Source organism: Tetrapisispora phaffii, chromosome 12 (genome assembly GCF_000236905.1).
Source record: "Tetrapisispora phaffii CBS 4417 chromosome 12, complete genome".
In the NCBI taxonomy this organism is placed as follows: domain Eukaryota; kingdom Fungi; phylum Ascomycota; class Saccharomycetes; order Saccharomycetales; family Saccharomycetaceae; genus Tetrapisispora; species Tetrapisispora phaffii.
In genome coordinates, this window is record NC_016531.1 from 154,828 (window position 1) to 177,262 (window position 22,435).

Here is a 22,435-nt window from a genome sequence, read left to right on the forward strand (position 1 = left end):
CTTCTTCCCAAACGATGGTACGAGATGATCTGTAGTATAGATGTTTTTGAAAGTTGATGAAGACATATGGTGATTTGGATTGTTGTTTTTAAAATCCAAAAATAGTTCAACGACATGGCAAAAAATATTTATGATATATATATCATAGATATATTTCTATTAAAAAAATTAAAAACAAAGGTAACTCAGTTATAGTGTTATCTTTTTATTTTTATTATCTACAGATTTGAAGTAACGAACCAACTTACACTCGCTCAATTAAATATACATAACAATGAAATTTCAAACCCAATACATTGCATTATTAGCTTTCGCTGCTTACGCCAGAGCCCTTACCTCTGAAGAACAAGTACAAGAAATGGAAATTCTTCTATCTGATGTTAATGCCAACTTAGCCCAATACGCCGGTTTATTAGGTCAAGTTGCTATCCCAGATGAATTATTTGACATCTACTTCGTTATGGCCACTGCCACTGACGATTCATACACAACTTTATTAGCCCAATTAGATATGAACGAAATTTCTTCCATGATGACCGCTTTACCATGGTACTCTTCCAGATTACAACCTTTGTTAACTGCTTTTGATGCCGTTGTCACCACCCCTGCTGCTGCCACTTCTGCTGCTGCCACCTCTGCTGCTGTTACTTCTGCTGCTGCCACCTCTGCTGTCGCCACCTCTGCCGCTGCCAATGTTGCTGTTACTTCTGCTGCCGCCACATCTGCCGCTGCAACCTCTGCCAATGTTGCTGTTACTTCTGCTTCCGCTGCTAACTCTGCTATTGTCACTTCTGCTGCTGCTGATGTTGCCGAAACCATTTCCACCTCTGGTTTCAACACTGTTGCTATCTCTAATACCATCTCTTCTAACATCACCTTCTCTTCTCAATATGCTGGTGTCTCAAACTCCACTGTTACTTCTACTCTATTAAACACTGTTACTCAAGAAACTACTACTTGTCCAGAAAGTGATTCCAAGACTTCTGCTGTTGCTTCCACTTCCGGTGTTTCAACTAAACTACAAGTTCAAACTTCCAAATCCAGTAGTGTTGCTATCCACCAACAAACTGACAATGGTGCCGCTAAATTCGGTGTTAGTGCCGGTGTCTTAGCTGCTGCCGCTGCTATGCTATTATAAGCTGATTCAGTTTTGTAATATTACATTCTCACTTCTATCAAATTAATGGGACACGTTATAGCTCCTCGACGACTTATTGAAATTAATTTAATATATACATTTATAGACATTTAGGTTTAATTACTTATATTTACGATATATTTTGAAAACAAAAAATCTAACAGCATAGTATCTATATGAATTTAATGATAATCAAGTAATGTCTTTAGAAACGCGTAAAAACATGGGAGTGTGTCTCTAATGAACTAAAGCAAATGCCTATAAACCAAGAATTATACGCATTGTTTCTATATACACTACTGAAACTCATAGATCTTAAAATGAATAAGAATATATATATTATGGGGATGAGACTTGGGCTCCACCCTGTAATGTACACCACTGGTCTTACCCATCGCTATTAACTTATCAAACGCGAATGGCTGTTTTCATATATATAAAGTAATCATATTTAGTTGCTAATTGTGACATTGTTGGTATATCAACTTCTGTTTTTTATATCTTCTCTCTACTTTGTGGAATGAGAGACCAATAAAACTACATACGACCAACATAACATACCCTGGAATATATAGTATCCATCGTTTGTTGGTTACAGAACACTTCAACACTTGTTTGATCTTATAAGTTCCAGCTCTGCTCACATCTAACCCCCCTCGTTCCGTATCCCCTCGTTCTGTGTCGTCTTCTCTTTTCTTTTTCTGTCGTTCCCAGATTCCTGGCGGCCAATTCGTTTTCAGATCTGAGCCCTCGAACGCATTCGGAGAATTCTCAATGGTCGCAAGATCTCTATGAGATTGCCGAACAATATTGGCAGAAAAAGAAAAAAAAACAAAAATAGTAAATTCTTAAAAAATGCACAATCCAATTCAATTTTGTAGTTCGTATAAGTTTCGAAAACAGAAGTTTCCTAAAGTATGAAAGTAAGCAAGAGCTTTATTCAGTTGTCAGCCACATCGACTGCACACACTGGACACCTTCAATGACATTCATAGTTCCATATATTTGTGCAAGGATGTTATTGTTGGCTCCTGTTACGAGTTGATGTCTACGCTTTCATTTTCTTTTAGATTACCTCCATCAAGTAGTTGAACTTGATGAAGAAAGAATTTTATTTGGATTTATACGGTTCATTTGGATTTATACGGTTCATTTGGATATATGGTTGAGGGAGGATAGAAAAGATTTAGGTTAAAACCAAACTTAGAATTGACAGCGATCTATACTAAACTGGTATTTTTTTTCCAGCTCATCGATGAATACAGTGTATGACCAAGTTTGGTTATGTTAATATGCTATAGTTTTTATTTGCACCCTTACCCACCAGTTAGACTGACATTCTATGTTGCATCTTAACGACTATGATGGGTACCTAGTGTTACTTAAAATATCATTTATGGAAGTATAACTTTTCGAAATAATACTATTCCATTTCGTTCCGGATCTCACCAAAAGTCCACGGAATTGGAGTTCAACACTAATTGTGAAACGAATGTAGGGTGTGGAAAAGTTGAATTTACTCTATTATACAATAAAATTACTTCATTTTGTAAACGCCATACTTGTTCTGAACGAGAATATACTAAAACAACAACAATTTAAGTTGGCTGATTGCAATATTATATAAACAAGTCACATTTATATTAAATTTAATTTAGTATAACCTTCATTCTCTTTCTCCATGTATCATCACATTCCACATTTGTCTCTCTTCAATTATAATTTTTTTCTTTTGATTATATGTTTTATCCATTACATTTCAATAAGGTAAACAAAATATTTTGAAAATCAGGAAGTCAGAAGAAGTTTAATATTGGAATATAAGACTGATTAGAAATCAATCACCATATATTTGATATGTCTTTCTCAAACTATTTCAATCCAGTAGCAGATGCGTCTGTCACCTTTAATGGTGCCAATATTCATCTGGATACGCTGGGTTCTAATGCTGTCCGTGATGCTGAAACATTGAATTCAAGGGCACCAGGTGTTTCTTCTTCTCAAATCAATGACTTAACATTCCAAGCTAAGCAAGGTGAAGTTGTCTTAGTTTTAGGTAAGCAATCATCCGAGTTATTTAAGTCCATTTTCCATGGCAACGATAATTTATGTTATAGTCCAGAAGGCTCCGTTAGATTTAAAGATTATGAATACAAACAATACTCTAAAAAATGTCCACAAGAAATTATCTATAACAATGAACAAGATGTTCATTTTCCATATTTAACTGTTGCCCAAACAATTGATTTTGCTATTGAATGTAAATTTAAAATGCCATTAGAAGAAAGAATTAACTTAAGAAACCAATTATTAGAGGAATTTGGTCTTTCTCATGTCTTAGATACATTTGTAGGTAACGATTTTGTTCGTGGTGTTTCTGGTGGTGAACGTAAACGTATTTCCATTATCGAAACATTTATCAGTAATGGTTCTGTTTACCTGTGGGATAACTCTACAAAAGGTTTAGATTCCGCTACTGCTTTAGATTTCTTGTCTATTTTAAGAACTATGGCTGACGCTACTCGTTCAGTCAATCTTGTCAAGATTTCTCAAGCTAGTGACAAAATTGTCGAAAAGTTTGATAAAATTTTAATGTTCACTGAATCATACCAAGTCTTTTATGGTACTGTGGATGAATGTTTAAAATTTTTCCACGATGATCTTGGTATCAAGAAAGATCCAAATGATTGTATTATCGAATATTTAACATATATTCTAAATTTGAAGTTCAGAGATAATGAACAATATGGTTCGGTAATTAGCGACTCCAATACAACAACGTCTGAAATCAATACCGAGGAAGATTTATATCATCATTGGATAAACTCTGATATTTATCGTAATTTAAAAAGCTCTATTGGTGCTGATACTCCTTGTGTAGCCACAATAGATGCTGCTGACATTAAACCAAATTTTACTATCTCAGCCTACAACCAAGTTCGTAGTTGTACTAGAAGAGCTTTTCAAAGAATCATCGGTGATAAAGCATACATCATTTCCCAATTTATTGCTGTTATTGTTCAATCTTTAGTTATTGGTTCTTTATTTTATGATGTCCCATTAACTACTGTTGGTTCATATTCTAGAGGTTCATTGACTTTCTTCTCTTTACTATTTTTCACTTTTTTGACATTTGCTGATATGCCTTCATCTTTCCAAAGAAAACCAATTGTTAAGAAACATACACAATTGTATTTTTATGATAACTGGGTTGAAACTACTGCTACAATAATATATGATTACTTCTTTAAGACAATTTTGGTTATTATCTTTAGTATCATTTTATACTTCTTAGCACACTTCCAATTTGCTGCTGATCGTTATTTCATCTTTTTACTATTTTTGGTTCTTTACAATATTACTGTTGTGACGTTATTTACATTGATCGCTTTATTCAGTCCAACATTGGCTATTTCCAATTTAGTTGCCGGTATTTTGTTACTAGCTATTGCTGTGTATGCCTCTTATGTTATTTACATAAGAGATATGCACCCATGGTTTGTGTGGATTGCCTACTTAAACCCAGCTAGATATGCTATGGAAGCTATTTTAACGAATGAATTGTTCAATGTCAGATTAGATTGTACTGAGACCATTGTTCCAAGGGGTAAAACTTATGATGACTTAGACTTTACACATAGAGCTTGTGCTTGGCAAGGTGCTACTTTAGGTAACACTTATGTCAGAGGTCAAGATTACTTGTTGTCTGCTTTATCTTATAAGTACAGTCATGTGTGGAGAAATTTTGGTATTATTATTGGTTTCTTGGTATTTTACATCTGCTGTTCATTATTTATTTCCCAATACATCACACCATTATACACTGCTGAAAATCTAGATCGTTGGATGTTTTACGCTAAGAAATATATTCCATTCATATCACAAAATTCTACCAAGAGCCATCCAATAGATGATATCGATGACAGCGACTCAATTAACACAATTTCTAGCTTTGATACACCAGTACTTATGGATGAAGACAAGGAAGGTAAGGATCATAATATCAAGCATTATCAAGTTGAACGTGACGAAGAAATTGCCTCTCAAAAGCACGTTATTTCATGGAAGAACATTAACTATACAATTGGAGACAAGCTATTAATTGATAATGCCTCTGGTTATATTAGTTCTGGTTTAACTGCTTTAATGGGTGAATCTGGTGCTGGTAAGACAACTTTATTGAATATTTTATCCCAACGTACTGAATCTGGCGTCGTTACAGGTGAAATTATGATTGATGGTATGGTATTGAACAATGGTTCAGCTTTCAAGAGAAGTATTGGTTTTGTTCAACAACAAGATGTTCATCTGGATGAATTGACTGTTAAAGAGTCTTTGGAAATCTCATGTACTCTGAGAGGTGACGGTGACAAAAAATATATGGACACTGTTTCTAAAATGTTAAAATTACCTTCTGAATGTATGGTTAGAGACTTAACACCAACTGAAAAGAAACTGTTATCTATTGGTGTTGAATTAGTCACCAAACCTTCCCTTTTGTTATTCCTTGACGAACCTACATCTGGTTTAGATTCTGAAGCTGCTGTTACCATTGTTAAGTTTTTAAAGAAGCTATCTATGCAAGGTCAAGCTATTTTATGTACCATCCATCAGCCTAGTAAGAGTGTTATTAGCTATTTTGATAGCATTTATTTATTAAAGAGGGGTGGTCAATGTGTATACTTTGGTCCAATGCAAGAGGCTTGTGATTATTTTGTTAGTAAAGATAGTTCTTTAGTTTACGATAGAGAATTTGATAACCCAGCTGATTTCATCATCGATACAGTTGGTAAATCAAATGCTATCGCAGAAAAGGATGAATTTAAGAGTGTTTCAAATTGGAGCGATACTTGGATTAATTCTCAAGAAAGATTAAAGACAGATGCTGCTGTTTTAGACCTAGAAGAAATTGCTCGTAACTCCGGTGTTGATTATACTGCAAATGTATGGAGTCAACCATCTTACATGAAGCAATTAAAAGTTATTACAAAAAGACAATATTTATGTACAAGAAGAGACAAAGCTTATGTTATTGCTAAGTATTTGTTGAATGCAGGTGCAGGTTTGTTCATTGGTTTTTCATTTTGGCACATTAAACATAACATCCTTGGTTTACAGAATGTTATTTTCTTATGTTTCATGTCTATGTGTGTTTCTTCTCCCTTAATCAATCAAGTTCAAGACAAAGCTTTAATTTCTAAAGAAGTTTATCTTGCAAGAGAAGCAAGATCTAACACCTACCATTGGTCTGTATTAATTTTGGCCCAAAATATTATTGAAATTCCATTAGCAGTTACAAGTTCTACATTGTTTTTTGTTTGTTGTTACTTCTGTTGTGGTGTTGATACAGCTCCACATATTGCTGGTGTATGGTTTTTAAATTATATTGTTTTTGCTATGTACTATAGTACATTTGGTTTATGGTTAATTTACACTGCCCCAGATTTACAGACCGCTGCCGTTTTCGTTGCATTCTTTTACAGTTTCACTGCTGCTTTCTGTGGTGTTATGCAACCATATAGTTTATTCCCTGGCTTTTGGAAGTTTATGTATAGAGTTTCTCCATATACATATTTTATTGAGACATTTGTCAGTTTATTATTACATGATAGACCAGTTATTTGTGACCAAGGTGAATACGTCCCAACCTCCGTCGTTGGTCAACAAAATTGTGGCGAGTTTATGGAAGCATATGTTGAGGAATTTGGTGGTATGATTATGAACAAGAAGGCTAAATCTGTTTGTGCTTATTGTACATATGTGGTTGGTGATGACTTTTTAACAACCGAAAATATGAGTTACCATCACAGATGGAGAAATTTCGGTTTGGAATTTGTTTATGTTGGATTTAATTTCTTCGCAATGTTCTTTGGATTCTATTTCACATATGTTGGTAAGTATTGGCCAACTGTCTTCAAGGCAATTGGATTAATAATTCCATTTAGAAAAGCAAGAAAACTAACCAAACATTCTTCATGAGCAAGAAAGATTTAAATCATATTTTATTTTAAAAAACAACAACTTATGATTTTAATCTTAAAGATACCATCACAATTCATGAATATAATTTTATAGATATAGATATAGATACAGCTATAATAATAATAATAATAATAATAATAATAATAATAATAATAATAATAATAATAATAATAATAATAATAATAATAATAATAATAATAATAATAATAATAATAATAATAATAATAATAATAATAATAATACTTATAATACTTATAATCATCTATACCTCCTTAGCCCATAACTTTGCAATATCATTATAGTAATTCTTGGTTATATCATCAAATTTAATTATATCACCAACCTTACCATCCTCTTTGTCATCACTACTTTCGCTAGTAGGAGGAACTCGTGCAGATGCACAATAAACATATTTTGAACATTCTTTTAATTGTAACCATGGTTCAATTTCTGTTTCCGGTATAACCAAAGCATCGATTGAAAGTGGCGATTGATATACATTATTTAATGTTTCAACATCGTTATACCTATTTTGAAAGTATTCTCTATCACTATTGAAATCATTTTCTGCACTATTTTCTATTTTACAAGTCTTTAAGCCACCATTTGTCCAAATAACATTTTTTGATCTGAGGTCACCATGGGCCATTTGAGTGGAACAAATTTGATACAATTCATATTTACGTTCTGGATCATCTATAATTGACACCATCAATGGTCCAATGATCGATCCATCGTGAGTATTTACAGTGAACCGTTCACCAGCAAATAATTGGCCTAGCCAAAAGAATTCCTTATCACCGTAAACACATCTTTGTAATTTACCATTTAAATTCATCATTAATGAGAAGATTAAACTAAAAAGTTTTTTATCTTTATTAATTACAACTAGTCCACTTATCGATATGATAGCAAATATTTTTGTTAAAAAATTATTATAAATATTGTAAATTTCTCTATCATTTGTATTCTCGATGCTAGTTATATCATCTATTTTTGGAGATGTTGAATTGAATAGAATATTTGAATTGATCAATTGAGATTCTTGTAATGACGGTTCAACAAATTTCAACGCATCCATACAATAACCAAATGTGAACTCATTAATCAACATTCTATCCTTGTACATTAACATCCCTGTATCTTTGTAATTTTTATAATCATTATTAATATTATTCTCTTGAAAGTAGAACTCATCAAGGTTAACGAAGGGTATTGAATCAACATCTAGGAAGATAGTTTCTTTAAAAGTTGAAAAGATAATCGAAACCCATTTGTTATAAAAGAAATTCAACATATTTTCAACATAATGTTTGTTTAAAAGCGTTTCAACGTTTACAATGAAAACTGTTTGGGTTGAATTGTTATTTTGCAAAAATGACTGTAGCTCATTAATGAAATTCTCCTTTGTCAATTCGTTATTTCCTTTAGTAATGATCTGTATTGGTAAAGTATTATTCTGAAAATCTAGGACGTTTATCATTTTTTTAAACATCATCAGATCTTCTGATCTCATGGTCATCGAGATCCCTTTGTCCTTTAGTATACTCTTATAGTTTGCAAAGAAGTTTATATTGTATTCAAGTGGAGAGAAGTCCAATAGCTCTCTTGGTAGTTCCATTGTTTTATTTTCATTCACATTAAAGATCGATGGGTAAAAGTAATTTGTACGTAAATCACCCAAAGTTGCATTATTTAAAAAGGGAAACATCCTCAATTGAAGATCGAAAGCCTTTTTAATCGAATCATCATCTTTATCACTTCCTACCCCATTGCCATCACTGTCTATACCTACAAGTTTATCATGTAACACATTCACTTCTAGTTGCAAATTCTTAGGTTTAACGTTATTCTTCATAACGCAATAATCGTAAATTCTTAAATTCTCAACCATCAAACTCAACAGTTCGTTATCGATAGCATCATGTCCATAAAATGTAGTGCTCTTATGGTTATCCCAGTTAGGTGCAATTTTATATATCGAATTAAATAAATATTCACATTTTTCTTCGATATTAGATTCATTCCAGTAATTAATCAACAGTTTCTCACCAACATTTTCAAAATAGTAATCCTTATTGTTATAGAATTTAATAAAATTGGTAGACTTATCCATAAACGTCTCTCGATTAAGCCTATCGATGTCATTACCATATTTTGACTTTAAATAATCTTGTTTCTTCTTAATCAAAGTAAATGGTGAAAACTCAAGAGAATCTCTCAAGCTAACGACTTTTTGGCCACTGTTAACATCATCATCCTGATGAAGGAATACTCTAGACACCAATCTGTATATAATATACCAGCTCAAAGCAATCACAACCAATTTTCGTAATCTATACTTAACAACTCTTTTCATCCTTATTGTGCTTGAAGCATTGCTCGGTTTATCAATTAGATGCAGCAGACTTAAAGATACTTCATCTAGACTGAAACATACCATACATACATCCATCCCATATATATACAGTTAGCATTAAACTCATAAATGAAACCGTCTTTGGAAATGAGGCTTGGTGTCAAAGATGCTTATCTGAAGTCAAAGACAACAATTTGGGTGAAATATCATTTTGGGTGTCCTATTTTTAGAGACGCTTGTGACAATGCTTTAATCGATGATGGTTTCTCTGAAACATTGCTATATAAGACTATGAAATGCTATAAATATGCACGATTGGTGAATGGAGAGGGTTCGATTGTGTGTTGTATTTATTTTTATTTACAAGGGTTATTTAATTCTTATTACGATTTCTTTTTGGGAAGCGTTTCACTGTTTCAAGACTTGTTCGATCTTACTGACAAAATCGAATTTAGCCTTCGCAGCATCTTGTGGACGTTTCCATTCCTCTGGGAAGATGTAGTTCTTCGAACCCTTATTAGATTTACGCAAGTTCTTTGCCACTGTGTGGGAAGTTTCTAATGGAACATCGATCAAATCTTTGTTCTCTGGGTTTTTTGATTCTGCGATCAACTTACTCAACACTGAGTTTAAATATTTTGCATTCTGTTCAGCTTCAGGGAACTTATCACTTGACATTTTGAATGTATCAGTCAGATGGTCATACCTCGTGCGGGCCAACAGTCTAAAGACGTGCAACTGTTGTTCAGTCAAACTCTTTGATTCCAATAGATTTTTTGTCTTGATCTGTAGAGAGACTTTACGGTTATTTGGATGTTCAGGTTCACCCAAGTACGTTGTATAACGGTAAATTGCCGGGTACTGCTGTGGGTTCAGTTTCTTCTCGGGATTATAGTCCTTTCTGAATTGGACCAGTAATGGCAGATCGTATGCAGCCAATCTATTATAAAACCTCTGTTCCCTGTGTTGTTCGACAAGATCTTGTGCCGGGGTAGGCAACTCGTTGTACTCAAAGGGCATTGGGTCGAACTTGGGTTTGGAAACACCACCAGAGAGATCGATTGCCGCCGCCTCACCTTGTTTATACAGTCTCTCAATAACATGGGGAGGTACGTCGGAGTCCTTCGACGTGCTTTTCAATGCATCTAATTCGTCTTTGCTCTGCACATAATTGGAACCCAGCCTAACAACTCTTTCACGATATAGCTGAAAGATCTGCTCCGATGGCAACCCAATCCATTGAGCAGGGTTCAAATACAAGTCCCCAGATACCGACTTGTCGGCTACCTTCACTGAATACCTCCTGGCATTGTTCCATAGCAGTCTGCTAGAACAGCTCACTTTACGGACACCAAACATGATTTGGTACTTGCTAACTCTTTTGGCAACAACCTAAATACCAGCAGACTCTATCCACACGCCACACAGACACACACTTGCTGCTCTTATATATCTTGAACACATAACAATATTGTCATCTTGCATCGAGGTCCTTTGCAGGTTCTTGCAATCGAAGAAAGGCTTTCGTCTCTTATGATTGAGTTCGAGACAAGGAAAGGTCTCGAACCGTAAACAACAGTCTGCAACTGAGAGGTTGGTTGACAAGATACTGCTTGTTAGTCGACTGTTAGCTTCATAAGAGAGGTGAATCAAGGATGTGGGTGATATTTAAAGGCTTGTAGTTGTGGTTGTTGCGGTTCCATTAGGTTGAATCGAGAGAAGCGATACTGATATGGCGAGGGTCGCGAGAAGAGGTAAAGGTTCTATGGACCCAGATGATGAACAGAAGGATTCTGTTGGTAGTTTGTTAGAAACACCTTCACAATTGTTGTCTAATGTGTTGAAGACGTTGGAGTTTACATTTGAGAAAGATATTGGGATGTTGAATGGACCTCATGTGAAAAGTGTGCCTGATTTTAGAACTCTCTCTGATCTGAAGAATCAGTTGGATAAATTGAATACTGTGATCGATGATATAAGTAATAATGATAAGGAGTTGATTGAGAAATTGAGGGAGATCAGGGAAAATAAGTTGAAGGATAAAGATACGAAGGGACCTGGTGTTATGAAGGACACTGATGTAGATATGGATAAGAGCAAGGACACCGATGTGGGCCAGGACGTTGAAATTGATGATTCTGAATCTGTAGAGGCTAATAGAAAGGATAACGATGAGATCGAGCCGGCAGAAGATACTGCTATCCAACAGACTGATACTCCTAGTGAAAAGAGTGAGGTACAAGCCGAGCATGGAGTTAAGAGACCTTTCACTGAAGAGGAAGAAGGAGAAGCAAAAGAAGAAGAGCAACAAGAAGAAACAAACGACAAGAAGAGACACCAACAAGAAAGTGTCGCCCAAAACCCCACTGACGAGATCCCATTCCCAGAAGAAAATTTAACTGTCCCAGAAAGAAAGAATGATGCTCACCTACTAGAAAAGGATAAAAACAGAATGGAAAATGATCCAAACTATAAAAATCCTAATGCAGAATTTGTTATCTCTCAAACCTTACCAGCGGCTGCATCTGCCCTAGGGTTATATTCTGAAGATGGTACACTGGAAAGAACAGGTGAAGCTTATTTAAAGAAAAAATATAGTGTTGCAAGTTATCCATTGAATGACTTAAAAGAGTATCTTCCGGGCACGTTACCTGACATGGATTTTTCATGCCCAAAACCAACTAACCAGATTCAATTCAGTACTTTTTTGTCGTCTGTGGATAATTACTTCAGAGATTTTACAGATGATGACATTAAGTTTTTGAAAACCGAATATATCTTACCTGCAAATCTATCGATGGATAAGTCTTATGAACCACAGAGCACACCTTACATTATTCCGAAGCTCGGTCCTCTATACTCGACTATATGGCTAAAAGAAGACAACAATCAAAACATTGGGAATATATCTCCACCGATCATCGCAACTCCAGATACAATTTTACCTAAATTAGGACCAGATGATATTAATGACTCAGCTTTAGACTCGGAAAATGTATCCTGTGGCCCTTTATTGTCTAGATTGCTATCATCGATTTTGAGAACTGAAGTTGAAAATGACGACGATGAAGATAATAATGTGAGAAAAGAAAATGAGACTAATGCTCCTTCATCTCAACAAAACTCAGCAACAAACACCGATGGTAACATATCTGTTAAGATAGAAAACGATGCCACAAATGAAGAAGGTATCAATAATGTTCACGTCGAATCCAAGAGTGAAGAGGTCGAACCACCAAATGAAGAACTATTAGAGTTGACACGCAATCTCACAGCCGTGAAAGAGGGTATAATCCCGCAGCAGCCATCTTTGAACATTGACAATGTCAACATTGACTACCCAACATTTGAAGAGCGATTAAAGAGAGAATTGAAGTACGTTGGTATATACATGAATCTCCCTAAAGATGAAAACAACCCAACTGGGGAAGATCCAGATTGGCTAACAGGCAGAGAAGATGATGAAGTTAGTGCAGAATTGAGAACATTGCAACATTCTTTGAAATCAGTCACGGTGAAAAATGCCAGGCGGAAAACACAACTTCTTCCAAGATTGGAGAGGTACCTTGCATGGCAAGAATACTTATCGATCTTGGACGATCTTGACAAGCAAATTGATCATGCATACATCAAAAGAATAAGAGCACCCAAGAAGAAAAAGAAGCATCACCATGCAGCCAACCCGGTGCAATCTGCATCGCAGATTGCACAACAAAAGGCTGCCAACTCGAGTCTGAGGGCCTTATTGGACAGGAGAAAGCGTTGGATCACAAAGATTGGTCCTCTATTTGACTCACCTGAGATAATGAAAAGAATCCCTAAAGAAAACATCTTCAAAGACATTAATCAAGAGGATGAAGACGAAGATGCCGATGTGTTTGGTCAGAGCACTGGCAACAAAGAAGACGAACTGCCAGAGCAATAAGACCATCACACGCAAAAACAGACACACATTCAGAAACATACATATATATAGATGCCTGCAATCTCGAATATATACTCCACATAACCATTCCTTATATAGAAAACTCTTGATTTCCATTAATTCATTGACTGCTTTGAGCATTTGTCCTTACGTACGAGCCTTTGACGAACAACTTTTATTGTGAATGATTTTGGGAACCCTTCATATTTAAAAGGAACACTGATCATTATGAACAAGTAAGTTTAAGATGAACAGAGTTGTTGTTAGATTAGATTCTATTATTGAATGACATAGTAGATCAGATATATTGTCGCTGTTCTAGTGGTACAACTCAAGTTTTAATTAGTTGAGGTAAGTGTTATATAAGCAGAAAACAATAACTGGAAGATAACTAATATATTTGTGATAAAGAAATTATGTCTAGAGCTAAGAGAATTATGAAGGAGATGGAGGCCGTTAGGGACGATCCTGAGGCCAATATCGATTTAGAATTTGTCAGTGAAGCTGATATTCATCATTTGAAAGGTTCTTTCTTAGGTCCACCAGAAACCCCATATGAAGGTGGGAAATTCATTGTTGATATCGAGGTACCGATGGAGTACCCTTTCAAACCACCGAAGATGAAGTTTGATACTAAAGTTTATCATCCTAACATTTCTTCTGTCACTGGTGCGATTTGTTTGGATATTTTGAAGAATGCTTGGTCTCCTGTAATTACATTGAAATCTGCATTAATCTCTTTACAGGCTTTATTACAATCCCCAGAACCGAATGATCCACAAGATGCAGAGGTGGCTCAACATTATCTGCGAGACAGAGAGTCCTTCAACAAGACTGCTGCTTTGTGGACTAAATTATACGCTAATGGAGGCGATGCTAATAGCTCTAAAGGTAATGTCGATCAAGCTGATTTATACGGTATAGATCAAAGTCTAGTAACAGAATTTGAGAATCAAGGATTCGAGAAGGACAAGATTATCGAAGTCTTAAGAAGATTAGGTTTGAAATCGTTGGATCCAAACGATAATGAAACTGCCAACAAAATCTTGGAAGAATTATTAAAATAAGGCAAATGAATATATACTTTTACTTCGTACTTATATTGATGGTGTAGTTAAAAGTAATTTATAAATAAATAAATTGAATAAAAGAATATGCTTCTATTTATATATCTTCTTTTATGTTACTCAAACTTTTGAGGTGAAGTGGTGTTTCTCCATTTAACATTTGGTTGTCATAAAATAAACTTTTGTAATTAATACTTTTGCATGTATAAATGTAAAACACTGAATAGTAATCCTATTATTCAGTCGATTAAATATAGATTCGGAAAAGGGGAAATTGAAGAACCCTCTACTTGGTCACACATGAGGAAACGATGTCAGATATACGTTACAATGCTAACTCAACGATAGTTCAACGATATCAACGATTTAATACAAATAAAATGAAACTGCGAAAGGCACAACGCATATCGAATCCAACCTCAGATGGACAATGGAATAATGCTAATAATATATCCATTGGTGATGCTCATTCAAACACTGAACTAATCGATACTTCAAATAATCTCAATGCTATTAACAGATTTTCAATTACAGACTGTATACACACAGATTTCGAGCAAGGAATTAAAATAACTGCAGATGAGAACAAACATAATTGTACAGTTTCACATTTTAACAAGGTTACTGAACAGAATAGACACTATGATATCTTAGATGAACCTTTCCAATGTAAATATCCTAAGGATTCTACAGAATACATCCGAGAGTTATGTCTGTCTCTCTATCCATCTGAGGTAAAATACAGTATCCTCAAGATAAACCCAGGACCACAACTTCACATGCATGCAATATTTGCTTTATTCTTTAATAATTATGTCCAATCTTGGTATGGAACAAAAATTGCAGTCTCAAATGATGAATTCATGATCAAATTGTTTGAAATATCAAATAAAACAATCACTTACGTTACCAATGGAATGGCAAAGACAAATATCCTATTGCTGGACGACATTTCTTATATTATTTCTCAACATTTCAAGACTATTAAAGACATTTATAAATACGATACCCTAGATCTTGGAGCTAAAAGTAATTATGAAAGATATTGCTTATACCAAGACGATTATGTAAGGGATTTCCCAATATTACTGACTGCATACATTCAAGATAGCCTTGGTGGCACTTCTGAGCTGCAAAATTCATTTGTAGATGCTTTAGTCGATGGAATTTTATTGACTTGTGTTGCAGACAACATATGTGAACCTTACTACATATTAAAAGGTATAACAAAAGCTTGTGATGCATTACTACAAAAGAACCAAACTGAGAAGAAGAAGGATCTATCGGCAAATGTGTTAGAGAAAGCTTCATTTTACTACTCTAAATACAAAATAATAAGAGATAAGCTAAGGAAGATGAAACTGAATTTTGATCTAAACCAAATAAACAAAAAAATGGCGACCAATAGGAAAGAAAAAAGTATATTTGAGTACTATTTACCTACTTTTATTCTATTTGATATATTTCATTTGAACACAAAATATCCGTTTATCTATGCCTTCATTAGAGTCGCTAGCCACATAGTGAGATCTATTCCGTTTTTGAACTATTTACTGAATGCACTCACATTTACATACATTTATGAAAAGTTCTCAAAGCATGATATACCTAAAAATTCTCTAATCATGCTACGAACTCTATTATTTCCAAACGACAACTTGATGGGCCATTCGTCTCCCATTCCAACTGGTGCAGAATATGAGAAATACATGGAAGCTTGCGTTGAAAAGTTATGGAAAGTAATACAATTGCATAATCTAGATATGTACTTGTCAATAAACCAAATTGATGTGACAAACTTTGTTCATATACTTGTCTTCGATAAACAATCGAATAAAATATTAGCATTTAAAATTGTAACTACCGTGTTAGCACATTTAGAAGAGAGTAATAATTAATTAAGATATATTTACATGCTATTAATTATAAAAGTTATCAATAAATTCAGTTCATTTGGCTTCAGTATGTCTGATATACTTTGTGCGTTTATCAACTACTTCCAATTCTTTTGAATCGAAACCTTCTTCTAATATCCTACCTATTTCAGGAATGAAATACCCACCATCGGCTATATATTTTGGATCCCAAAGTGTTTTGTTGTGATAAGGCATTGGTATCGAATGTTCTCTAATGTTAAATCCAATTTTGGTTTTCACAAAAGCAGAATGCAATGCAATTTGTACAGGATCATCTCCTACTGGAGATCCCTTGTATAATAAATCGTTATAAACAGGAGCTTCCAATACTTTAGAAGCATGAATTCTAATTTGATGTTTCATTCCTGAGACTAATTCAAAAATATAACAATTTTCGTCGAATTGTTTATATAAAGTGATCATCTTATTGTTATTCGTTACAATTCTACCTTCCTCTGGGAGGCCTCTACTAGAATTACTATTTGGATTCAAAAGTGCCACATACCTTCTAATAATCTTATACCCTGCATTGCCACCTTCTTTTAAATTTCTCGAGAATTGGATTGCTGAATTTTTATTTGTAGCAATAATCAAACCGCCAGTGACTCCTATATCGAGCCTTTGAACGTTCCTCCATTCAGTAATATCCTTCTCATCGCTGTACTTCTTCTTCAACTCGTCTAATACTACTGTGTGCTTTTTGAACCCCAGGCGAGTCTTTACTTTCCCAGGTTGGCAAACCTGGCCACTGGCTTTACTTGTAAGGATATAATTATTGCACCTGTATAGAATGGAAGGGCTGAACTTATTCATTTAAAAATGTGGACACCTGTCTAGAGAATTAATACTGTGTATTATTGTACATAATTCATATTTAGCATACTTTTGTTGTAAATACGTATTACATTGTAATTTATTTTACTTCATTTTATAGTGAACAAGTAATTTGAGATGGGCGCGTAAATTTTGTATTTAATGATCTTATAAAACTCACTCTAATTAACTATTTAAAATACAAGCTATTTTATAAAAGTAAATATTAGATGCAAGGTGGGGAGAGGAAGACAATACAGAACTTCATTGTAGTAAGCAAGGTATTGTCTCTTACGGTTATAAAATAAAAAAAAACATTATTTCAATTTCTTTTATCATTACAGTTACGAATTCGAAAGGGCCATTATGGTAGATTATCCTGGCGAGAACACTGACATTCCAAAGACCATCTCTGGTACTTTGGTAAACCAACCTTTGAATTATTTGATTCCTAAATCTGCTATTTCAGATTTGATAAAATCTCAACTTTCCATTTCAGTTCCTTTGGAAAAAGCTACATTTGCTAGAAACAATAATAATATTTTGCTAAATGAGATCAATATCGACCTATCTACTGTAGGGCAAGATTCAAATGATCCAATTATATTCAAAAAACCATCGAATTGGTCACAAATGGTAAATGTGAAAGAGCAGATCAACAAGGATGATCTCACAGAGGGACTATCTGAATTTGCTATTCAACTATTGAGAAAGAACAGTGGTCTGTTGGAAAAAATACCCATACGAAATGTGGAAGAGATGAACAAGCTCGTAAAATCTCATGCAAGAGAAGAGATAGATGATATTTATAGTTCTTTTAATACTGAATCTGACGCATCTCCCAAAAAATTAAAACTTTCATCAGATATTTCAATTAATCAAAATGAATTGACACAACAATACTTTAAAGAATTAAAATCATATATTGATATAATAGAAAATCAAAGAGAAATGGCCAAAGATGAAGAAAATTATAATCATAATTATTTTAAATTACCAAATGGTACCTACGTTTTAAATGAAAATTTCGTGTCTCAAATAGACATTCTAATTACAAATATTAGCAATACTTCAACTGGAAGACACCAATTGGAAAAGAGTGCTTCAAAAATTATATTAAATGAATTAATTGCAAATATAGAAAACATTAAAGAAGAGTTTCTGGACTTTGGCTCAGAACATGAAATACTGTACAAAACCGTTGCATACACTTCAATATTCACTATATTTACTCTATTGCAAATGCATTATGAAGATTCTCAATTTCATCTCGAAAAATATATTTTAGTACCATTAAACTATTTGAAAGAAAGAATATACAGCATTAACAACAACGACACCTTAAATGAAATATCATCAACAGAATTATCAATGCTATTCAAAACAATAAATCAAATTCCAGAATATATTAAGAGATATAAATTTATCGGTGAGGAACTAGCAACCGTGTTAAATTATGTGTTCTCCGAATTAGTTATGAATTTCGAAGTAAATCCATCAAATATTAAAGCCCAGCATTATTGGGTAGAAATCAAGGAAGCAAGTGTTAACGTACTAGTCGCATTATTTCAGTATATTTCAAATCAAAGAATATTTATTATAGAATATCTAATAACACATATGGAAAATTTACCACTAAAAAGAACACAAAAGAAGCTCAGAAAAATTGCAAACAATGTTTACATATCTGATTTCACAATAGCTATAGCTCAAATGTTAGAATCTATACAACAAGGATCGTTTAACAACCATGTAAGTGATCTTAATAACGATGTGTATTTAAAAATGGTCGAAGAGTATAAAGAAAATATGAAAGAGATAGCAACATTGATAGATCATATTCACAGTATAATAATTGACAAGTTTAAAGAAAACCCTTCCGACGTTCGTCACGTCCTATCAAACTATATTACCGACTTATTGATAATGTTACCAAATTCTTCATGGCCAATTGCAGAAGAGTTACTAAGTTCAATAATGAAACGATTACTACTCATCTTCGAGCCTAACAGTAACCATTCAGCTGTCGTAGAATCAATGGCTTTACAGTTGTTGAATTCAATCGGTACTGAAATCTTTGCTCTGAAATGTTCAACTAAATCTACTGAAACTTACAATTTGATTGAAGTTTTTAACTCACCAAAAGAATTACCATCGTATTTAAAAAGATTTCGTTTATGCATAAATTCTATTGATGGTTCTACAATTGGTAAATATGGTAAAAATTACTTATTCAATAAGTTTATTTTTATTTTAGTCAGACTAAATGAATATGAAAATGAAAATGAAGCTAGTGATGCTTTGATAGAAATCCCAGAGATGATCAAAAATGAACTAAATAATAACATCATTCTTGGTTCCAAACAATCAAAAAAACCTGAGTCAGTTAAAGAGGCTTATTGTTCGATTTTGCATTCTTTTGAACTTTTAAACCTGTATGATTTATACTTGAAATTAGTAGTTTCATTGTTAAGCAAAGATAAAATCAAATTGAGATCAACTGCAATAAGATGTCTATCAAGCTTAGCATCAAAAGACCAGAATATTTTAACTAGCCCTGCAGTAAAGGAAACAATTATTGAAAGATTACTAGATTCTTCAGCATCTGTGAAAGATGCTATCCTTGATTTAGTAAATAGAGGGTCAGCTGCTTTATATTTTTACAAACAAATTAATCATAATTATGATGATGATAGTTTGTTAGTAAGGAAACATGTGTTAAAAATCAATGAAGAATTATATGATATTACTAATGATATTGAGATTAAAATATTTGTAGCTTCTAGAATTCTTTTGAAGTTGGAAGATGAAGAAGATGCAATAATTGATATGGCAAAACAAATCCTATTAAAAAAATGGATATTTGCAATTGTAGAAAGTCAAGATCATCAAGAAAGGCAAAGTGAAATTTGTGACAGTGTTTTACAAGTAATGGCAGGTGTTGCTACAAAGAATGAAAAATGTAACGAGCTATATGATTGGTTCTTGAATTTTTTTCTTTTAGAGAAGGCTGAACATTCCAACGTCATATCAAAACAAATAACAGATAGTCTAAACAAGTTGACAGATACTTTAGTAAATTCCATCGTCGAACTTCAATCAATAGATATAGAAGATCCAAAAATAAAGTCTCAAAAATGGAATTATTTGAATTTGTTAGCTAAATTCTCTGATAGCGTAGTTACATTTATTACCAAGGACCACATTATTGCTTTATATCCATATATGCTCACAAATTCTCAGTCTACCTTGCAATACTTTATTTTATGTGTTTTCAAAGATTTAATGGGAAAACTTGATAATTTTAAACCAAAATTTCTGTATGATATGGAAACTATACTGTTAAGTAAACTACCAAAAATGTCAGTTAAGGAAACAGAAGAAGCTATTCCACTGGGATGGTACATAGCAGAGAAACGTAATGATTATTCAAGAATTTCAAAAGCTTGCACATCATGTTTCTCACATATTGTTCCATTTATTAATAAAGCTACAACTGAACCGGAATCTGTAGTTTTAGAGAATAAATTACAAAGATTAATTTATCTAGCAACTGGTTTTGCTAGATTCTGTGATTCAAAAATTTTAAGTGAGAAAATACCATATTTAAAAGAAAACGAGTACTTATTCGAATATGTTGCGAAATGTCTATTAGTATTATCGAATAAAAAAATAGAGCATGTAATCCGTAGGATTTCTATTAAGAATTTAATTAAGCTGTGTAGCAGTCACCCTAGATTATTCAACTCTAGACATATTCTAAATATTTTCGATGAAGAATTAAAGACAGGCCCAGCTGATATCCAGTTAGTGCTAATAGAGGGATTATATGACTTCTTTATACAAGAAGAAAAGAAATCTATAAGAGAAGTGGGCGTTTCACGATCTATATCTTCTACCTTTCATTTAAGATCTAAGGTCAATAAGACAAAACGAGCTTCTCATATTAATGATGGTTTATGTTCAGCTTTGGTGTCAAGATTCCTAAAGTACATTTTAAATATCTGTTTATCGTCAGATACACACCATTCAATAGTTGCTTTGAGATGTATTCGAGTTATTTTACAGTTTGGATATACTAATCCTTCGCATTGTATTCCTGTCGTAATTGGTGCATTGAGTTCAAAGAACCCTCATTTGCATAAACTTTCAACAAAAATACTAAATGATCTGGCAGATAAATATGAAACTATGATATTTAATAATATTTCTCAAGGGATCAACATAGCTGCTGATTATTCATACCTGACTGAAGAGTCTAACTGTTACAGCAATGACAAGACTTTACGAGACTTACAAGTCATTTTAAAAGATGGTAAAAGTAATTCTAGTAAGTTCTTCAAAACTGTTATGAAAATTTTAAATAAGCACATTAGTAACATCACTCACGCAAATTTAGAAGAAGAAGAACTGAGGAAATTTGTTTTCATTTGTACTAATATCTCCATGCTAGAGTTCCCTACTTTCAACGAATTGTTGACCTTAATGAAGTTTATTTCAGTCTCTGCAGAACAAATTAGAGAATTAATTATCGATGAAATCAATGACATTCCTTCAAAGATGACGTTAGAAGAAGGATATAAAAATGCAATCAAAACAGAATACACTTTAAGAAATTTGAATTTGCATTTAATTAAGATGTATGAGTTGAGGAAAGATATCTTATTGTTGGATGAATCAGAAGAACAAAGTTTGAAAACAAAAGCTATAAATCTTCCTGAAAACATCGAACTAGTGTCCTATGCGAGGGAATGCTTCAATATTATGAACTCAACTACACAAAGAGAATTTTACAACGAATATCTAGCAACCATAGAAGACGAAGAATAATCGACAAAACTTTTAAAACTAAAGAAATACACAGACAGAGAGTGATAATATATGTTATTCTTCCTTTTACCATGACAAAATCCCTCATCATTGTCATTGTCTTCGTGAAGCACACAGCTCATCTCAACCAATCTAAAGCAAAAAATCCTATATATCGTTATGTAGCCACCACTGAAATATATATACGCAGAACAACAAAGCTATACTTCCAATTGCCCAACTATATAACAACAATGCAGTCCTTAATGTATCTTGCTTACCAATTTCATCATTTGTTAATCGAGAGTGGTTATTTGACGTTTGTGTTTACATGCCAAATGATAGTGAATAAGAAAAACTGAAGCATTGTAAAATTGAATTTAATTTTATTTGTACAAATGTTCAAATATACAGGGTTAGCGCAAA

General features: G+C 33.4%; 9 protein-coding genes across 9 annotated transcripts; 6 read left to right on the top strand and 3 right to left on the bottom strand.

Moving 5' to 3' along the window:
- Positions 1–274: 274 nt before the first annotated feature.
- On the top strand, positions 275–1,138 carry TPHA0L00800 (uncharacterized protein; the record flags this gene model as incomplete). The annotated part of the gene is made up of 1 exon (XM_003687823.1): positions 275–1,138. The coding sequence occupies one exon, from the start codon at positions 275–277 to the stop codon at positions 1,136–1,138; it is 864 nt and encodes a 287-aa protein (XP_003687871.1).
- A 1,857-nt stretch (positions 1,139–2,995) lies between these two features.
- On the top strand, positions 2,996–7,117 carry TPHA0L00810 (uncharacterized protein; the record flags this gene model as incomplete). The annotated part of the gene is made up of 1 exon (XM_003687824.1): positions 2,996–7,117. One exon carries the CDS (start codon positions 2,996–2,998, stop codon positions 7,115–7,117), a length of 4,122 nt encoding a protein of 1,373 aa, XP_003687872.1.
- A 265-nt stretch (positions 7,118–7,382) lies between these two features.
- Positions 7,383–9,575, bottom strand: MNT3 (alpha-1,3-mannosyltransferase MNT3; the record flags this gene model as incomplete). The annotated part of the gene is made up of 1 exon (XM_003687825.1): positions 7,383–9,575. One exon carries the CDS (start codon positions 9,573–9,575, stop codon positions 7,383–7,385), a length of 2,193 nt encoding a protein of 730 aa, XP_003687873.1.
- Positions 9,576–9,887: 312 nt separating this feature from the next.
- Positions 9,888–10,838, bottom strand: RSM24 (mitochondrial 37S ribosomal protein mS35; the record flags this gene model as incomplete). The annotated part of the gene is made up of 1 exon (XM_003687826.1): positions 9,888–10,838. One exon carries the CDS (start codon positions 10,836–10,838, stop codon positions 9,888–9,890), a length of 951 nt encoding a protein of 316 aa, XP_003687874.1.
- A 373-nt stretch (positions 10,839–11,211) lies between these two features.
- NGG1 (histone acetyltransferase NGG1) lies at positions 11,212–13,404 on the top strand (the record flags this gene model as incomplete). Its single annotated transcript, XM_003687827.1, has 1 exon — positions 11,212–13,404. The coding sequence occupies one exon, from the start codon at positions 11,212–11,214 to the stop codon at positions 13,402–13,404; it is 2,193 nt and encodes a 730-aa protein (XP_003687875.1).
- A 416-nt stretch (positions 13,405–13,820) lies between these two features.
- Positions 13,821–14,471, top strand: UBC1 (E2 ubiquitin-conjugating protein UBC1; the record flags this gene model as incomplete). The annotated part of the gene is made up of 1 exon (XM_003687828.1): positions 13,821–14,471. The coding sequence occupies one exon, from the start codon at positions 13,821–13,823 to the stop codon at positions 14,469–14,471; it is 651 nt and encodes a 216-aa protein (XP_003687876.1).
- Positions 14,472–14,782: 311 nt separating this feature from the next.
- Positions 14,783–16,369, top strand: NVJ3 (Nvj3p; the record flags this gene model as incomplete). The annotated part of the gene is made up of 1 exon (XM_003687829.1): positions 14,783–16,369. The coding sequence occupies one exon, from the start codon at positions 14,783–14,785 to the stop codon at positions 16,367–16,369; it is 1,587 nt and encodes a 528-aa protein (XP_003687877.1).
- Positions 16,370–16,420: 51 nt separating this feature from the next.
- On the bottom strand, positions 16,421–17,200 carry PUS5 (pseudouridine synthase PUS5; the record flags this gene model as incomplete). Its single annotated transcript, XM_003687830.1, has 1 exon — positions 16,421–17,200. One exon carries the CDS (start codon positions 17,198–17,200, stop codon positions 16,421–16,423), a length of 780 nt encoding a protein of 259 aa, XP_003687878.1.
- A 366-nt stretch (positions 17,201–17,566) lies between these two features.
- Positions 17,567–22,030, top strand: SCC2 (cohesin-loading factor complex subunit SCC2; the record flags this gene model as incomplete). Its single annotated transcript, XM_003687831.1, has 1 exon — positions 17,567–22,030. One exon carries the CDS (start codon positions 17,567–17,569, stop codon positions 22,028–22,030), a length of 4,464 nt encoding a protein of 1,487 aa, XP_003687879.1.
- Positions 22,031–22,435: the final 405 nt, after the last annotated feature.